General features: G+C 39.9%; 1 protein-coding gene across 1 annotated transcript; it reads left to right on the top strand.

The window, feature by feature from the left end:
* The first annotated feature begins 5048 nt into the window (after positions 1-5048).
* LOC119136146 (diacylglycerol O-acyltransferase 1-like) lies at positions 5049-12743 on the top strand. Its single transcript, XM_037274427.1, has 17 exons — positions 5049-5435; positions 5856-5943; positions 7001-7041; positions 7297-7382; positions 8184-8236; positions 8388-8493; positions 9798-9926; positions 10055-10123; positions 10241-10344; positions 10449-10487; positions 10562-10603; positions 10686-10730; positions 10820-10932; positions 11177-11242; positions 11745-11832; positions 11939-12001; positions 12132-12743. Exons 1-17 carry the CDS (start codon positions 5203-5205, stop codon positions 12279-12281), a joined length of 1515 nt encoding a protein of 504 aa, XP_037130322.1. The 5' UTR covers positions 5049-5202; the 3' UTR covers positions 12282-12743.
* Positions 12744-14334: the final 1591 nt, after the last annotated feature.

Raw genomic sequence — 14334 nt, 5'->3', positions numbered from 1 at the left:
ACTGTTTGATGATCAACAATATCTGCGCTTCTTGAACCGTGTCAATAACAAATAACGATTTCGTAGCAGCTGGCAACAACGCAGTCGACAACAAAGATCTGCTTTCATTCATTGCAATCTGCAGTTTAAGTGTAATTACAAAAGCGCAGACTTTGCCTGAATTACATCAGAATTATAGAAAGCAAAATGCTTTGAAGTCCCCGTAAATACAACACACACATTCTTTTCAAAACGCGTCTGCCAACATGTGTCTGTGTGTGAAATAATGAGCAGCGTATAAAAACATAAATCGTATGCGGAAATGCCAGGAACTTCAATTTATTCCTCCGTTACGACTCGGAGTTCAACACATAGTCGAGCGAGGGGGAGCTTTTGATTATGAAGCTGTTAAAAAGTGGAGCACAGTGTAAACAACAGGAGCTCCGCCAAACTGAACTTGCACATTTCCCTCCATCAAAACAGAATTGATTCTAGATGTGCATACAAAGACAGTCGGGGCTACAAAATGCTCGGGGATGTGAAAACGTTAGAAGACCGCAGGATGGCAATTTTTGCAACCAGGGTTTAGCTTTCACAAGGCGGGAAAGGAAGATAATGTCAGAGGAGATTTGATAAAATGCTGCATAACCTTGTGGCTTAAAGGACACAACACCTCTTTTTCCGGTTACGCTTCAAAACGCAATCTTACCTCATCTTTCTTTTTTTCTTTTTTGCAGTCTCCTTGAGCGAGCACCCGCTGAAATACAAAAAAAAGACAAACTCTTATTTGTAGTCACAGTCTGATCTGACCAGTGTGTTTGAGATTTTAAAAAAAACAACAACATGACATTCTCTGCAAAGGTCAGGTCCAAATCTATTTTAAATTCTCCTTTTTAAATTCTCCACCCTAATTATGTGAAATTAAAATCCAGCAGGTGTTAGGAAATTAAAGATGTTTCAGTGGCGAAAATATTTGAGCCCTCGGCTTGATTGTATTGTGGGTGTGTGCTGCGTAATAAACTTCATTAAATTTGAAATTAACTCATTCAGTGCCATTGACGGTTATAGGCGTCAAAGATATTAACTGGGTTGGCAGTGAATGAGTTAATGTTTTTTTTTTTTTTTTTTTTTTAAATATATTCTTCTTCTTAAGCCAGTGGAAAACCAAAGTTGGTCTCTCAAATTGTGTGGCACCCACGCATGATGACGGGCAGTTCAACTTTAGAGAAGTTTCGGACGATGACCATTTTGACATTGGGTTAAAGACGGGGCCTGTAAATGCGACACGGATGAAAAGCTTCTCCATGGAGCTCAGTGCAAAGTCATTTACCTCCTACATCCCAAAATTCAGTGAGAGAGTAGTGAAGGACATTTCCCCAGGCCTGCTCTTGGCTCGACACGCAAAATAAAAGCATGTGCATGGAAACACATGCAGCTCTCTCTCTCTCTCTCATGCCCTTTTATATTCCCAACCAAGTCAAACTATTTTCGGTGCTCTTCAATTCCACTTGCTGCTTAAATTGCCATAAGTCTCCAGGGGACATGACAACATTACCGCGAGGCTTTCAACATGAGATGATAATCTATGAGTTCAATATTTTGTCACCTTTGTACTTGAAAATTACCACACAGAGGCAAGCGAGGTAATGAGGCAAGAGTTTAGACGAGGGGGAATGTCATGTGACAAGTTTGATTCATACTCAGGATGACAACATTGTCAACGTGTAGCATGTGGTTGCAGCCAATGTGAAACAAACATTTAGCGTCAAAATGCACCGTGCATGACAGTAAAAGGTTCACATTGGCAGACGTTCGCAGGCACTGTGATGACCTTTTTCTCACTTTTAAAATGAGCAACTAAAGAATCATGGTAAAATATCATATAATCAAAAAATATTTTTACATATTCTTGTATGTTTGTGAAATCTGTTCAAGAGCAATTTCTTACTAAGTTTGCACACATCCTGGCACCCAGCCACTCCCGCCATCTCCCATTTCGACATCCTGTTACTTACTTGAGCTCAGTCACAGAAAGCGCATCTGCCCCTCTCGCTTTCCCTGGGTGAGAGATGGATGCAGGAGTCCTTGGCTGAACTGTAAAAGTGCTGATGTGGCGCCAGGCCCAATAACAGCATGATGACGTCTCTATCTGTCTCCCCATGACATACCCCGCCTCACGGAATCTGAGGAAAAATATAGACATTTTACTGTACAATGGTCACCAGCTCAGCAGTTTTCAGAGTTTGGTCATGTGACATTACAAGCTGAGCCCTCATTGGTCGCAACTGTGATGTCATTTTCAGTCTAGAAAATGACAAAATGGCCGCCCCTAAAATGGCTGAACAGGTGGATTTAGCCACTGAACTCCAAAACTCAACACCACCGTGTTTAGACTGGTGGGACTGTATAAAACACGGATGACTCATATAAATATAGATATATTGTGCGTGTATTTTTGTAATTACTCGAGTTTAGTTGTTTGAAGACTTGCACTGAAGTGAATCAGCCACGGACGCATAATTGACATAAATATCATTGTGGGGGGGGGAAAAAAGTCAAATTCCCATTCCGTATGTAAGTGATACATTTTTGGCTTCTTACTTGGGCCAGCAATGATGGTCGTAAACTTTCTTTAGTTTAAGAGAAAAAAAAGCGAGTGCTTACCATCCGTGAGTTGATGCGTTTGTTAGCTTTGGCGCCAGGTTTGTGTATGGGCGGCCAAACCTGCTGCGGTGAGGGGGTGTGGTCACTATCTATTGCGCATGTGCAGTTCACTGTGATTGCCTCCCAATAGGCTTACCTGTCTGTCAATCAAACGATTGGATGGATTATAGAAAAAAAATATATATATATATATATACGTATATATATATATATATATAAAAAATATAATATATATTTATTTATATATATTTATATTTGTTTAATATATATATAATATATATATATATTTTTTTTAAATATCATGCGATCGACCAGTAGTAGCGATCGATGTAATGAGCACCCCTGGTATCGATCATATAAATAAAAGGTTTGGTTTTGACCTACCAAGATGAATATTTATCAATTTTTCAAGATGGCAAAATGACCAAGTAACGCCATTCGTGTTACAGCATGATCGTCATCTATCACACACTGCTTATCTTGCAGCATCTTTATTACTCCATCAAGTCTCCCATATAATCAGCATCTGTCTCAGTTGTCCCTCACACTAACACTAACCAATACCAACCACCAGCAAGCCATCACTGACTCAAACACACACGTTCTGGCTCAGATTCACCCCCACGCACAAACACAAGTTCATGCAACATCACTCGGCTGACCTGAATGATGTTGGAGTGTGGAGTTCTCCTGCGCCCGTGTTCAAGTGACTCATCTATCCTGCCGCTGCTTCATTACAGCCTGCAAGGGCAAACGCTATCTCCCGCTCCTTCTGCCGCCCCAGCTGGAGGCAGAGAGATGGAGATATACAGTAGGTAGAAAGTGTGATATCGCTCTGTCTTCCGTATCGGCTCCTCCACCTTCATCTTGCTTTTCTCTATATTTATCTCCTGTCTGCACATCTATTGCTTTCTATCTATGTTTTCAATCACGCTCACTGCCCTCTTTCAACAAATACCTTGAGTGAGTGTTGGGATGTTTCGGTAGCTAAATGTCAATAGTTTAACCCCCTAAAAAGTTGCAGACTTGACTGCAATGCAAAAAGCTTTTTGGAGTGGCACTGCCTCACTGCCCCATATTTCTGCTTTAGCCGAGGAGGATCTAAATCCCCCCCCCCCCCAAATGTGGAGGAGAGGTTTCCAAGAAAGATGTAAGCCACAACTAGACGGGTTTTTAATCTGTTAGGGATGACATGAGTATAGCTTAACGAAGAGATGAAAGGTGAATGGATACAATAAGAATGATATTTTCCAAAAGGCAGAGAGCGAGATTGTGTTCTGCTCAGAGGCACAGCTTTTTTTTTTTTTTTGCGTCTTTTGAGGCCCTGGGGTAAGGCATAAATAATGGATTGCTAAAAACCTCTTATTCTCTCAATTTTATATGGCTAGCTGTTATCAAAAATAACCGGATCGGTGGCGCGTTAGCAGACTTGCACGCAACAGAGTGCTTTCTAGTCTGAGGGGCTTATTGGGCTAAAGTACAACTTGCTAACTTTTTCTGTTGTCATTGTGCAATGCTTTCACAAAAACTATGCCAGCAAGAGCAACACACTTGGTCTCAAAGTCACACAGAAACTTGAAGGTCAAATAATCTTTGGACCGAGACATCAGCTTATTACTTGAGACTTTAGCAAATCTTGTGCGAGCTCAGCTCAGATGCATTGAGGACTGAAGGGATTAACACTAAGTATATTTTACATTTTCTTTTGGCTATTTTCAGAAAGAGGAAAAGTGTGATAAACATCCAGCATTTTTTTGGGTTAAAATCTGAACAGGTTAGGATAAAGTGGTTGGAGAAATGAATGGATAAAGCTATGAACAAGTTAGACTGAGGTCAACCAAGATGCTGAAATTGTATGTTGCAGAAGTTACACTTTAAAGAGTTGCATGTACGATAAGTTAAAGTTTTAATCGATCTATGATCTTGGTTCTCTTATCCCAACAACCACAGGCACCCAAAGCTCATTACTCTTAAAGACAACCGTTTCGACAGAGAGGACTGATAAAGCTGAATCAATGCCAGTGATCACTTGCCACCATGATATGTAAAAGCGTACTGAAAGAAGAAACGACAAAAGGGGTCAGTCTCATTGAAGGAACTCTTAAGTAGTTTCATCATGATAAGGACGATAATGGAAATCGAAGTGCAACTTTTCAGTTGGAATGGTCATTAAATTAAAAGATATGCAAATATGTATCCATAGAGCTATGGTAAATTAATAATAAATTATTATTATTATTATTATCATCATTATTATCATTATTAGTATTATTAGTATCATTATTATTATTATTATTATTATTATTATTATTATTATTATTATTTACAGCGTCAGATTACAGCGAAGCCTTCTGCGTCACTATTCGTGACGTCACGACACCCCTACCTGTTTTGTGACTGTGCGGAAATGCGACTTTTGGGCGGATTTGTTTTACAACTTCCCGTTTCCGTTTGGTTTACACACCCACGGGACTCCATTCGGCATCAAGTATGCTAATTCTCGAAGTGAACAAGCGAAGCGAACTTTATTCTTAAACTTTTGGTTTTTTCCCGGCCACCATGGGGGATACGGACACTACCGGGGCCTTTGCTCGCAAACGAAGGGGTGCGTTCGCGGCGGGGAAAGGAGCGAGTCTACAGCCGATGCATAAGAAGTGTATGTCGGCCACTCAGCTCTTGTTGGCCGCTGACAGCAAAAAGGCAAACAGCGATCCAAGCAAAGTTGACCGCTTGTGGCCCACAACAAAGGGTGACAAAAAGAAAAGACAAAATGATATCAATGACAATTTAAGGTAAGTTATATAGCAGAAAAAAACTTTCTAAGTATGTTAAGTTGTTTATAATCGAGCGCGCCCATGACGTCACTAGGCTGGAAGTTTATGTACATGTTCGCTACAGTTTGGTATACATATAAATGTTTGAGAAGATGAACGTGTTTAAAATTTAAGCGTGTAAACCACATTGTAATTCAAAATGTGCACTGTGAATATTGATTAGTTCCAATCAATTTTCACTATCAACATTATCTTAGTGATGTGGCATTCAAGAACTTAAGTAAACTACAACTATCGCCTCCCCGCTGTTTGAACAGTCAGAGTTTGCCAGAAGTTGTACTAACATTTTGCGATCAAAGTGTGTGATAGTTCTAGTGAAACCACACCCAAATAACATCTCATTCATCCAACTGTCATTTTTATTCTTATCTCATCAAGCTGTCACAAGACACAAGAGTCCCTGCTGACGTCATCCAGTGGTTTCAATAACTACAGGGGGATTCTAAACTGGTGTGTGATAATGCTGGTAAGATCATGCTGCACGTCGTGGAGACATTTATGGACATGTGTCTTCAATTTTGCTTGACTTGAGGTTGCAGTGATTTTTTGATGAAAGTCACACCTATGGACAATTTAGTGCAGGCATGTCCCTGTTCCTGTTTGGTTGCTGTCCTGCCTGTTTTCCATGTCTCCCTGCTGCAAGCTTCTTCAGGTGTGTTGCAGCAGAGAGACATGGAAAAAACACAACGGCTCTTCAGGACCGAGTTTGGATTTCAATGAGGAAAATGTAAAAAAAAAAGATAGTGCAACAATTATAAACAAATTTCCACCATTGAATTCCTTTACTAACCATGTTCAGGTGAATGAGTTTGGTTTGTATTTTAAGTTCAAAATTATCACACCCTGAGTGATTTATAAAAGGAAGGAAATAAACACTCACATTGTCCTTTTCATTGTCAGAATTGATCTTTTGCCAACTTGAACACTATAAATATACCTCTTGGCAAGGTGTTGTGTTTTCAATCGATAGTCCCCTTAATGTGCTGTGAGTAAATTTGACAGTGTGGTCAAATCCACCTCGGTCAAAATAAAATGCACTTTGTGTACTCTCAACCCAGATTATTTCCAGGTATAGCAAAATGTTATTATAACTCATTTGACCAATTTCCGTTTTCTCTGATGGAATAAGGGACTGAATGTGTGAGAATAGAAGCAGGGATGAGGCTATAGCAAAGCCTGCCTGCTGCTAATCCAGCCTTTGAACACAAATCGTTGTGTTCATCACAAGAGGTTTTCCCCTTCTTTCCTACTGAACTTCTGTCCCATCCCCAGGCATGGAATGGAGCCTTTGTGTGGGGTAATGAGATATCACCATCCATTCACAAATACAGAGAGTGAGCCAGAGAAAGATATATAAGAAAAAAAATGATGAGAGAAAAGTATGATGAAGTCAAAGAAAAAGTAGAGGTGAGGAAGAATGGTGAAGAAAATGGAAAAAAAGTGACCTAGAGCAAGGAAAAAGTGACATAATGCCAACGAAACACATGTAACTATCCTGTAACTCTTTTTTGTTGTTGTTGCAGGTACTTAGTAATGCTCGACTCTTCTTAGAAAACCTGTTGAGGTGAGCAAGATTTACTTTTAAATTCCGTCGGTATTACATACAACTTTTACTGTATAATATTTTTATTCTATTACAGCTATCTATTTTACTGGGTCATTGAATGAAATGTATTATTCAATAGTTTTGTTTTTTTGTTTTTTAAGAAACTGCTATGCTAAGCACTTTAATCTGACTCTTAGTTATTTTTTTATTATTATTTATTATTATTATTTTTCTATATATATATATTTTTTTAATTCTTTTTTTTTCCCACAGATACGGGATTCTGGTTGACCCTATTCAAGTCATTTCCTTATTCTTGAAGGACCCCTATAGTTGGCCAGCAATGTGCCTGATAATTGGTAAGCACTATAAATGTACAGCTTGGGTAACCCTGAAGGCAAAAATCATTGTAAAATACTTAAAAGGATGTCCTCAAAATATGAACCCTGATTCAGTCCATTTATTAGCATGGGCTATTACACATAGGGAAATTTAAATTAGCTGTTTAAGTAACACAACCAGTGACCATGAGAAAGAAGCACAGTGGCACATGTATATTTTTTTGTAATAGGTGAAAGTCCGCAGCGGTGCAGCTCAATTTGTCACCTGCAGTTTTGCCCACTTGGCCTATATACTGATATACCGCATAGGTATTGTGCTGCTGCAAAAAAAAAAAGCAACATACGCTGCTTTTGAACTATCCTGACTCAACTTTATTTTCTAGTCGTCATCACTCCCATTCCCCAAGTGTAGCAAGAAAAAAACAAATACTATAACACATCTTTATATACTTTTAAGTCTTTAAGGATTTCAACCTCATGGTATCCATCCAAGCCTGATGTATCGTTTCTTATTATAAATGTCAGCCTTTAATAAACCTTCTGCAGTCGAGCAAAACAAAAGAAATTAATTCCTTGTAATACTTGTAGATGTAGCATGGCAGGCAACCCCGACGCACGGTCTGTTAGTGCTAGCTCATTTCTTTTGGCAGGATTGCTGTTAAATTGAGTGTGATCGTGTCTGTGAAACCAAAGCCAAGAGACTTTGTGTGCTTGATTTAAGCGAGGGACATTCAGTTGGAAAAATTCCGGAAAAAAATTCTTAAAAAATTAGTTTGGCTACAAAACTGGTTGCTGAAATGTATATGTTGTTTTCAACAGTGTCCAATGTGTTTATCATGGTGGCTCTTTATACAGAGAGACAGTTGTCAAGGGTAAGTGGCAAAAAAAAATATCCTGCTATATTTTCATTATTTTTCTACATCATTGTTATAATCGAATAACGCAATTTTTGACATCGCTAGCATTTTTCTTACAACTAACTGCGCTGACCCTGTGTCTGTTTTTGTTCCTGTTCCTGCTTAGGGTTCATTCAGTGAGCGTGTCGGCTTTCTTATCCATACTGTTAATTTGTCTGTTATGCTGACATTCCCTGCCGCAGTGGTCCTCCTGGTGCCCTCCACAACCCCAGGTAAAAAAAAGAAAAAAAAAGTATTTTACATGCAATTGAAAATGATGTCATTGCAGTAAAGATTAAGAGAGCATTCCTACAGTATCTTTGTCCTTCAAAGACGCAGTCGTCCCATTTGACTGTGCACTAAAAGACGTCTCCTATAAACCTGTCATAATTGGAGTCGGTTAGTGCTAATGGAGCAGTTGGTCATATCTGGATCGAATCCAGCTGGCGGAGGAAGAGAAGGCGAGTGTTGTCAAAGTGTGTATGGTTTGCAAGACGGGGTCATCGCGGGTTCACAGTCTTCCTGGGAGCAACTCACTGCAAAACACAAGGCTCTAGAATATTCTTCAGGCTGCTTTTCAAGTTGTTTTGCCCTTCACCATAATCAGTAAATAAAATCCCAATCAAGGTCACTGTTGTCACTTAACCCCCAAAAGTTTCACATCATTAACATAATACAGTACGGTGAGTGCAGATTCTTGGCATGGCTTCTGTCTTTTAGTCATCCGTCTAGTTCAGCCATGTATAATTTTATGAGACATATTATGAGGCTGATAATGGGTTTCTTGCAAATGCATGGTAATTTACTCCGTCTATTGCATGTATTACGCTGAGATGTTGACTTGGCATTGAGATGAGTTGGATGTCCAAACATCATAAAAGGGGAAAAAAAGTGTCACTTTTGCTTTTTGTAATTTCCCCTTCCCCTCCCCTCTGGTCCTGTCCTCTCCTCTTACTGGGAGGTGAATGAGGAAAGGAGTCAGCCCATCTGTCCATTCTCCTCCCTAGCTCGGCTGTTCACACCGGAAGGGCAGTACGAGAGGGCAGGTGTGTGCGTGTATACAAGACCACCAAGTGTGTATACACACAAACCGGACTCCACAGTGGCCAATAAAAACAACAAAACTGCGGGTTTTTTTGCTATCCCATCCACCTCAACATTTCATAGGTTCCTTTTTAACTTACTATTGGTCGTTGGGTTATGGACAGACATCGAGCTAATTAAGTGCAGAATTATTATTATTATTTTTTTTAAATAGGGACGTGTCAGAGAAAATGTTTGTGAGCTTAATGGCAGTTTTATGACTTGGATAGAAAGTCACTCTGATCACCGGTAGCTGTCTGGAGGCTACATTAGCCAGAGAGACAGATGGCATATGAATAGGATGGGCTGTGATTTGACGCCAGGTGCTCCGACCTGCACCTTACCCCTGCTGGCACAACAGTCTTTATTTGTGCGTGCAATTGTATCCGTGCGTTTAAGTGTATCAGTATCACAACATGCCATTCACATGCCATCCTGTCTTCCTCTCTTTCAGTCGGAGGTGCATTTGCACTCGGTTCGTACACTATTCTCTTCCTAAAGCTTTACTCCTATAAGGACGTCAACATGTGGTGTCGGGAGCTGAGCGTCATTAAGGCTAAGAAACTGGCAAGGTCACTGTCATGTAAGTTGCACACACAAACGGCTGGTTCTAGTCTCTGCTCGTGTTCTTACAGTGACATCTATAGGCAAGCGTATGTTACTGCAGCATGTGATGGATCTGGGATTTCTTTTTTTTTTTGGTGTCCACAGGTCCATCATCAAAGTACTTCAATGGAGATGACCAAAAAGTGTGTTACCCTGGCAACCTCACAATCAGAGGTACTTAGCTTTATTTTATTTATTTTTATTGGTGTGTACATTGCTGTTTTTTTCCCCCTCTTCGTGTAAAATACTATTCCGAACATCACATGAAGCCCCCTCATTGTGTTTGCGTAGACCTGTACTACTTTGCTTTTGCGCCGACTCTATGCTACGAGCTCAACTTTCCTCGCTCGCCTAAGATCCGCATGAGTTTCCTCCTAAGGAGACTTTTGGAGATGGTAAGAAGATTTTTCATCCATCAGCAAATAGTATTCATTACTCAACTTCAAGTATGATCTTCAGCGTGTTGTCCACTAACAACATTTTAACTGTTTATCTTTAGCTCTTCCTCATCCAGATGTTAGTGGGCCTCACTCAACAGGTACACTTCAGTGTCTTTCTTCATGGTGCATATCTGAGAATATCCTACCACTGTTTTTATCATCTCTCTTCTAGTGGATGATTCCCATTATTCAAAGCTCCATGAAGCCACTGGAGGTGAGCGTGGAGCATGTCAGGCAGGTTTAAAATTGTTTTGAGTGTGTCATCGTTTTCTCCTCTTTACACTCTTGTATTGTAGGACATGGATCTATCTCGGATGACTGAGAGACTCTTAAGACTGGCTGTGAGTGAAAAATAAGAAATGCTTTGCTGATAACCGATGGCAAGCTATTCATTTTGATGGTATTTCATTCTTCTCATGTCTCTCTATAGGTTCCCAACCACTTGCTTTGGTTGATGTTTTTCTACTGGTTCTTCCACTCATCTTTGAACTTCACAGCAGAGCTTCTGTGCTTCGGAGACCGGCAGTTCTACAAAGACTGGTGGTAAATATTTGTTTCTTGGAGTCTTTTTATTTATTGAAGGTTTTCATTGGACTGGTTACTGTAATTTGTGGCTGTGAATGCGGTGAGTGACAGTTGATCATTTTGAAAAGCCTAGCGGGTGTGAGAGGGTATTAAAAGTGTCTGATAGAGTTTTCCATCAGTATTAATGAAAGTGTCATACCCAGTGATCCATTATTTAGACTCTGTAAAGCCTCTGTGTCGATTTTCCTGACTCATCTTTCAGGAACTCGGAGTCGGTGACATATTTTTGGCAGAATTGGAACATCCCCGTTCACAAGTGGTGTCTCCGGTGAGTTATTCACACACTTAAAGTTGGAGACAGAGCAGCGAAATTTCTCGACGTAAACTCCGGGGGAGCGTTTGGTTTGATGCGAGCACACTGTACATGACACTGTGACGTGTTTGGAAAATGACTCGAAAGAGAAGTCCAAAACATGAAGCAAGAAAATCAAACTCAGCAAATTTAAGATATGAGCATTCTAGTCAAACTACAAATGATACATTGTGGATTTAAACCAACCACATAGTTTGGCTAATAAGTCTGTTTAGCTTAACGCTAACAAATAATGAGAAATCAATGTCATTGTGTTATAATCCTTTAAGCAATGGATTTTTGAACACACACGGTGGAGCAACACATGTAGACAGATAAAATACCAATATTCGCAGGCATATATATATATTATTTTTTTCTCTCTGAAAAAATGTCTGCACCATGTTAATTAAAATAAATAAAATGAGTTAGTCTTTTTTTTTTTCTTCATTTAACATGTCCCATGTTCTTCTTCCAGGCACTTTTACAAGCCGTTGCTAAGGAGAGGTTTTAGTAAGATAGTCAGCCAGTCCGCAGTCTTCTTCTTGTCGGCGTTCTTTCACGAGGTACAGCTGAGCCCTTGAAACGAACCCTCTGCTCATACAGACTTTTAGAAATAGATATCATGCCATCTGTTGTTGTTTTTTTTTCTTCTCCCAATCTCTATGTTAGTATCTGGTGAGTGTCCCTCTGAGGATGTTCCGACTGTGGGCCTTTACGGGCATGATGGCTCAGGTAAGCTGGTTTGGAAAAGTATTTATATATATTTTGTGATGTTTAAAAATAATCCTAAAATAATCATTTATTATTACAAATATGCGTTCCTAATAAACATCAGTGTTGTTTTTTTTCTGTTCTTCATTAGCTTCCATTAGCCTGGTTCGTTGGCCATTACCTGCGTGGTAACTACGGCAACGCCGCAGTGTGGATGTCACTCATAATTGGTCAACCAACCGCTGTCCTGATGTACGTCCATGACTACTACGTTTTGCATTCCAGACAAGAAACAGACTAATATTTTATATTTGTATGTTGCTTTATCTGCCGGGGGAATGATTATTAGTTTCTTGTCCTGAAAAAATAGGAATTATTATTTGAAAATATTTTCAGGTGACTTTTTTTTGCCAGTATCCTCATGCAACTTGGTACAAATAGGAATTGTTTTTTCAGTACTGCAAACCTCAAAGTATCCTGCACTAAAACACTATATTTTGCAAGAAAAACAGTTTTTGATTCCGTCGATACACTTCTCGCCATTCATTTTTTTAAAAAAACGTACTCGTAAACTTCTACAGAAACTGAAGTGCCTTCATAGTGTTCTTGTCATCCAGCTTTATCAAAACGTTACTGTGAAATAAGCGCAGGGGAAAAAAAAACTATGCTGTTGAGATTTTTGTTATTTTTTAATCATGTTTATACAAAAGTCATCTTGCTGTGCTGTCAAGCGTTTAAGGAAATAAATGTGAATTTGACTTGAGCAACAGTCTAAGGTTGTTTCTTCTATTTTTACCATTTGCTCCGACTTCATGAATGCACAGCACGTTACGTTGTAAACCAACCACCGTTTGGAAAAAATCAATACCAACCTCAAAAAGTTCAACCAACTTTGTACGTGTTCTCATCACCATGACAGGAAGACAAGTCTGCTTTCCTTCACGGTGACATTGAATTAAATAGAACACCTTCAGGAATCACAATATGATTTCTTTTTAATGTTCGATTAAATAATATGTGCAAAAAGAACAAACATCTAAACATTCCGTCAAACTTGCAAAAACCAAAATGTCTTCATGCTGCAAAATGAGACAAGTGAAGGACAGACACATCCATATATCGTCCTCTCATCCATGACAAATGTATCACGTCATGCATCATGAAAACGGATGGAGCGACATAAAAGGTGCCGAAACTTTGCCGTCTGTCGTCCATCATCTGCTTCATCCTGACGTGAACAGTCTTTCACTTCTCCTTGCTTGACTCACACCCTGGAACGTCATTAGTGACCCTCACACTCCTGCACAAAAACACATCATACTCTCATCCACCTGTCATTTCTGTGTTCATACATACAAACACAATCATAGCCTTCATTTACTCGCTCCGACTTTATTTTGTCGCCCTTCGCTTCTTTTCTGTCTGCCGTGTCCTGCGTCTTTTCTCCGTGTCGTTTCTCAGTAACAGGTTGATCCATGGCCTCTTGTCCAGACATCCGTTTTTCCGGATGTTTCCGAGGAACGTTGCCAAGCTGTGAGTGATGATGATCCTCTCAACAGGAAACCAGGAGACAAAAGCCTGTCTTCAGTTTGTCAGATGGGATGTAGCGGAGACCTTGAGGTGAGGCTTAAAAAGACTCGAGATATTTTTGAAATCAGAACATGTTAGCCGTTTAAAGGCAAATATGCTAATGCTAATTAATATTTGGGATTTAAATTAGCATAAATTGCCTTCATGTCTGATTTAACCTTGATTATTTTTGTCTTTGCCATTAATTCAAAAATGTCCTCCATAAGTGGGGTGGCCACAGCCACCGTTGGCCACCAGCTAGCTCCGCCTCTGAAGGCCGGCGCCCAGATTTGAACCCCCAACCTCAGAACTATGTGACCAGTGTGTGTGTGTGTGTGTGTGTGTGTGTGAGTGAGTTGTGCTATTAGCATACGATTCACATGGGCACGCATGTCTGATCAAAATGTAAACAGATTCTCAGACTTCCTGTCTGAGGGCCAAACGGAGGGGATAGTGGCCACTGTGTGAAAGGGAGGGAGGGATGTTGGAATACATTTGAAGAGGGGGATGAGAAGTTAATAGGTGGAGAAAGACAGAAGAGAGAAGGAGAAAAAGAAAAGCAATTGAGGCCTTTAGTGAATTGAGGAACCATGCATGGAGCAAAGAAGCTACAGGGACACAAAATGATAATGATGATGATGACACTTTGTGTGAAATTTTGTAGGGCAAGGTGAACCGGGACAATGAATGCAAAGCCCTGCGTGGAAAACATCACTGCATCAAGGATTTGAAGCCTCCTTAGGGACTGCGTGAATCTCCTGTTGGGCTATTTTGGGTTTCTCTCA

Source organism: Syngnathus acus, chromosome 16, assembly GCF_901709675.1.
Source record: "Syngnathus acus chromosome 16, fSynAcu1.2, whole genome shotgun sequence".
Taxonomy (NCBI): Eukaryota; Metazoa; Chordata; class Actinopteri; order Syngnathiformes; family Syngnathidae; genus Syngnathus; species Syngnathus acus.
Note: the sequence above shows the minus strand (reverse complement) of the source record. Positions and strands in the feature narration are given on the sequence as shown.

Bases quoted from the DNA above. Each gene is read 5' to 3' on its own strand.
- LOC119136146 (XM_037274427.1), top strand. From the start codon at position 5,203: ATGGGGGATACGGACACTACCGGGGCCTTTGCTCGCAAACGAAGGGGT. The intron at 7,042-7,296 runs GTGAGCAAGATT...TTTTTCCCACAG, and splicing joins TTCTTAGAAAACCTGTTGAG to ATACGGGATTCTGGTTGACC. The intron at 10,345-10,448 runs GTAAGAAGATTT...GTTTATCTTTAG, and splicing joins TAAGGAGACTTTTGGAGATG to CTCTTCCTCATCCAGATGTT.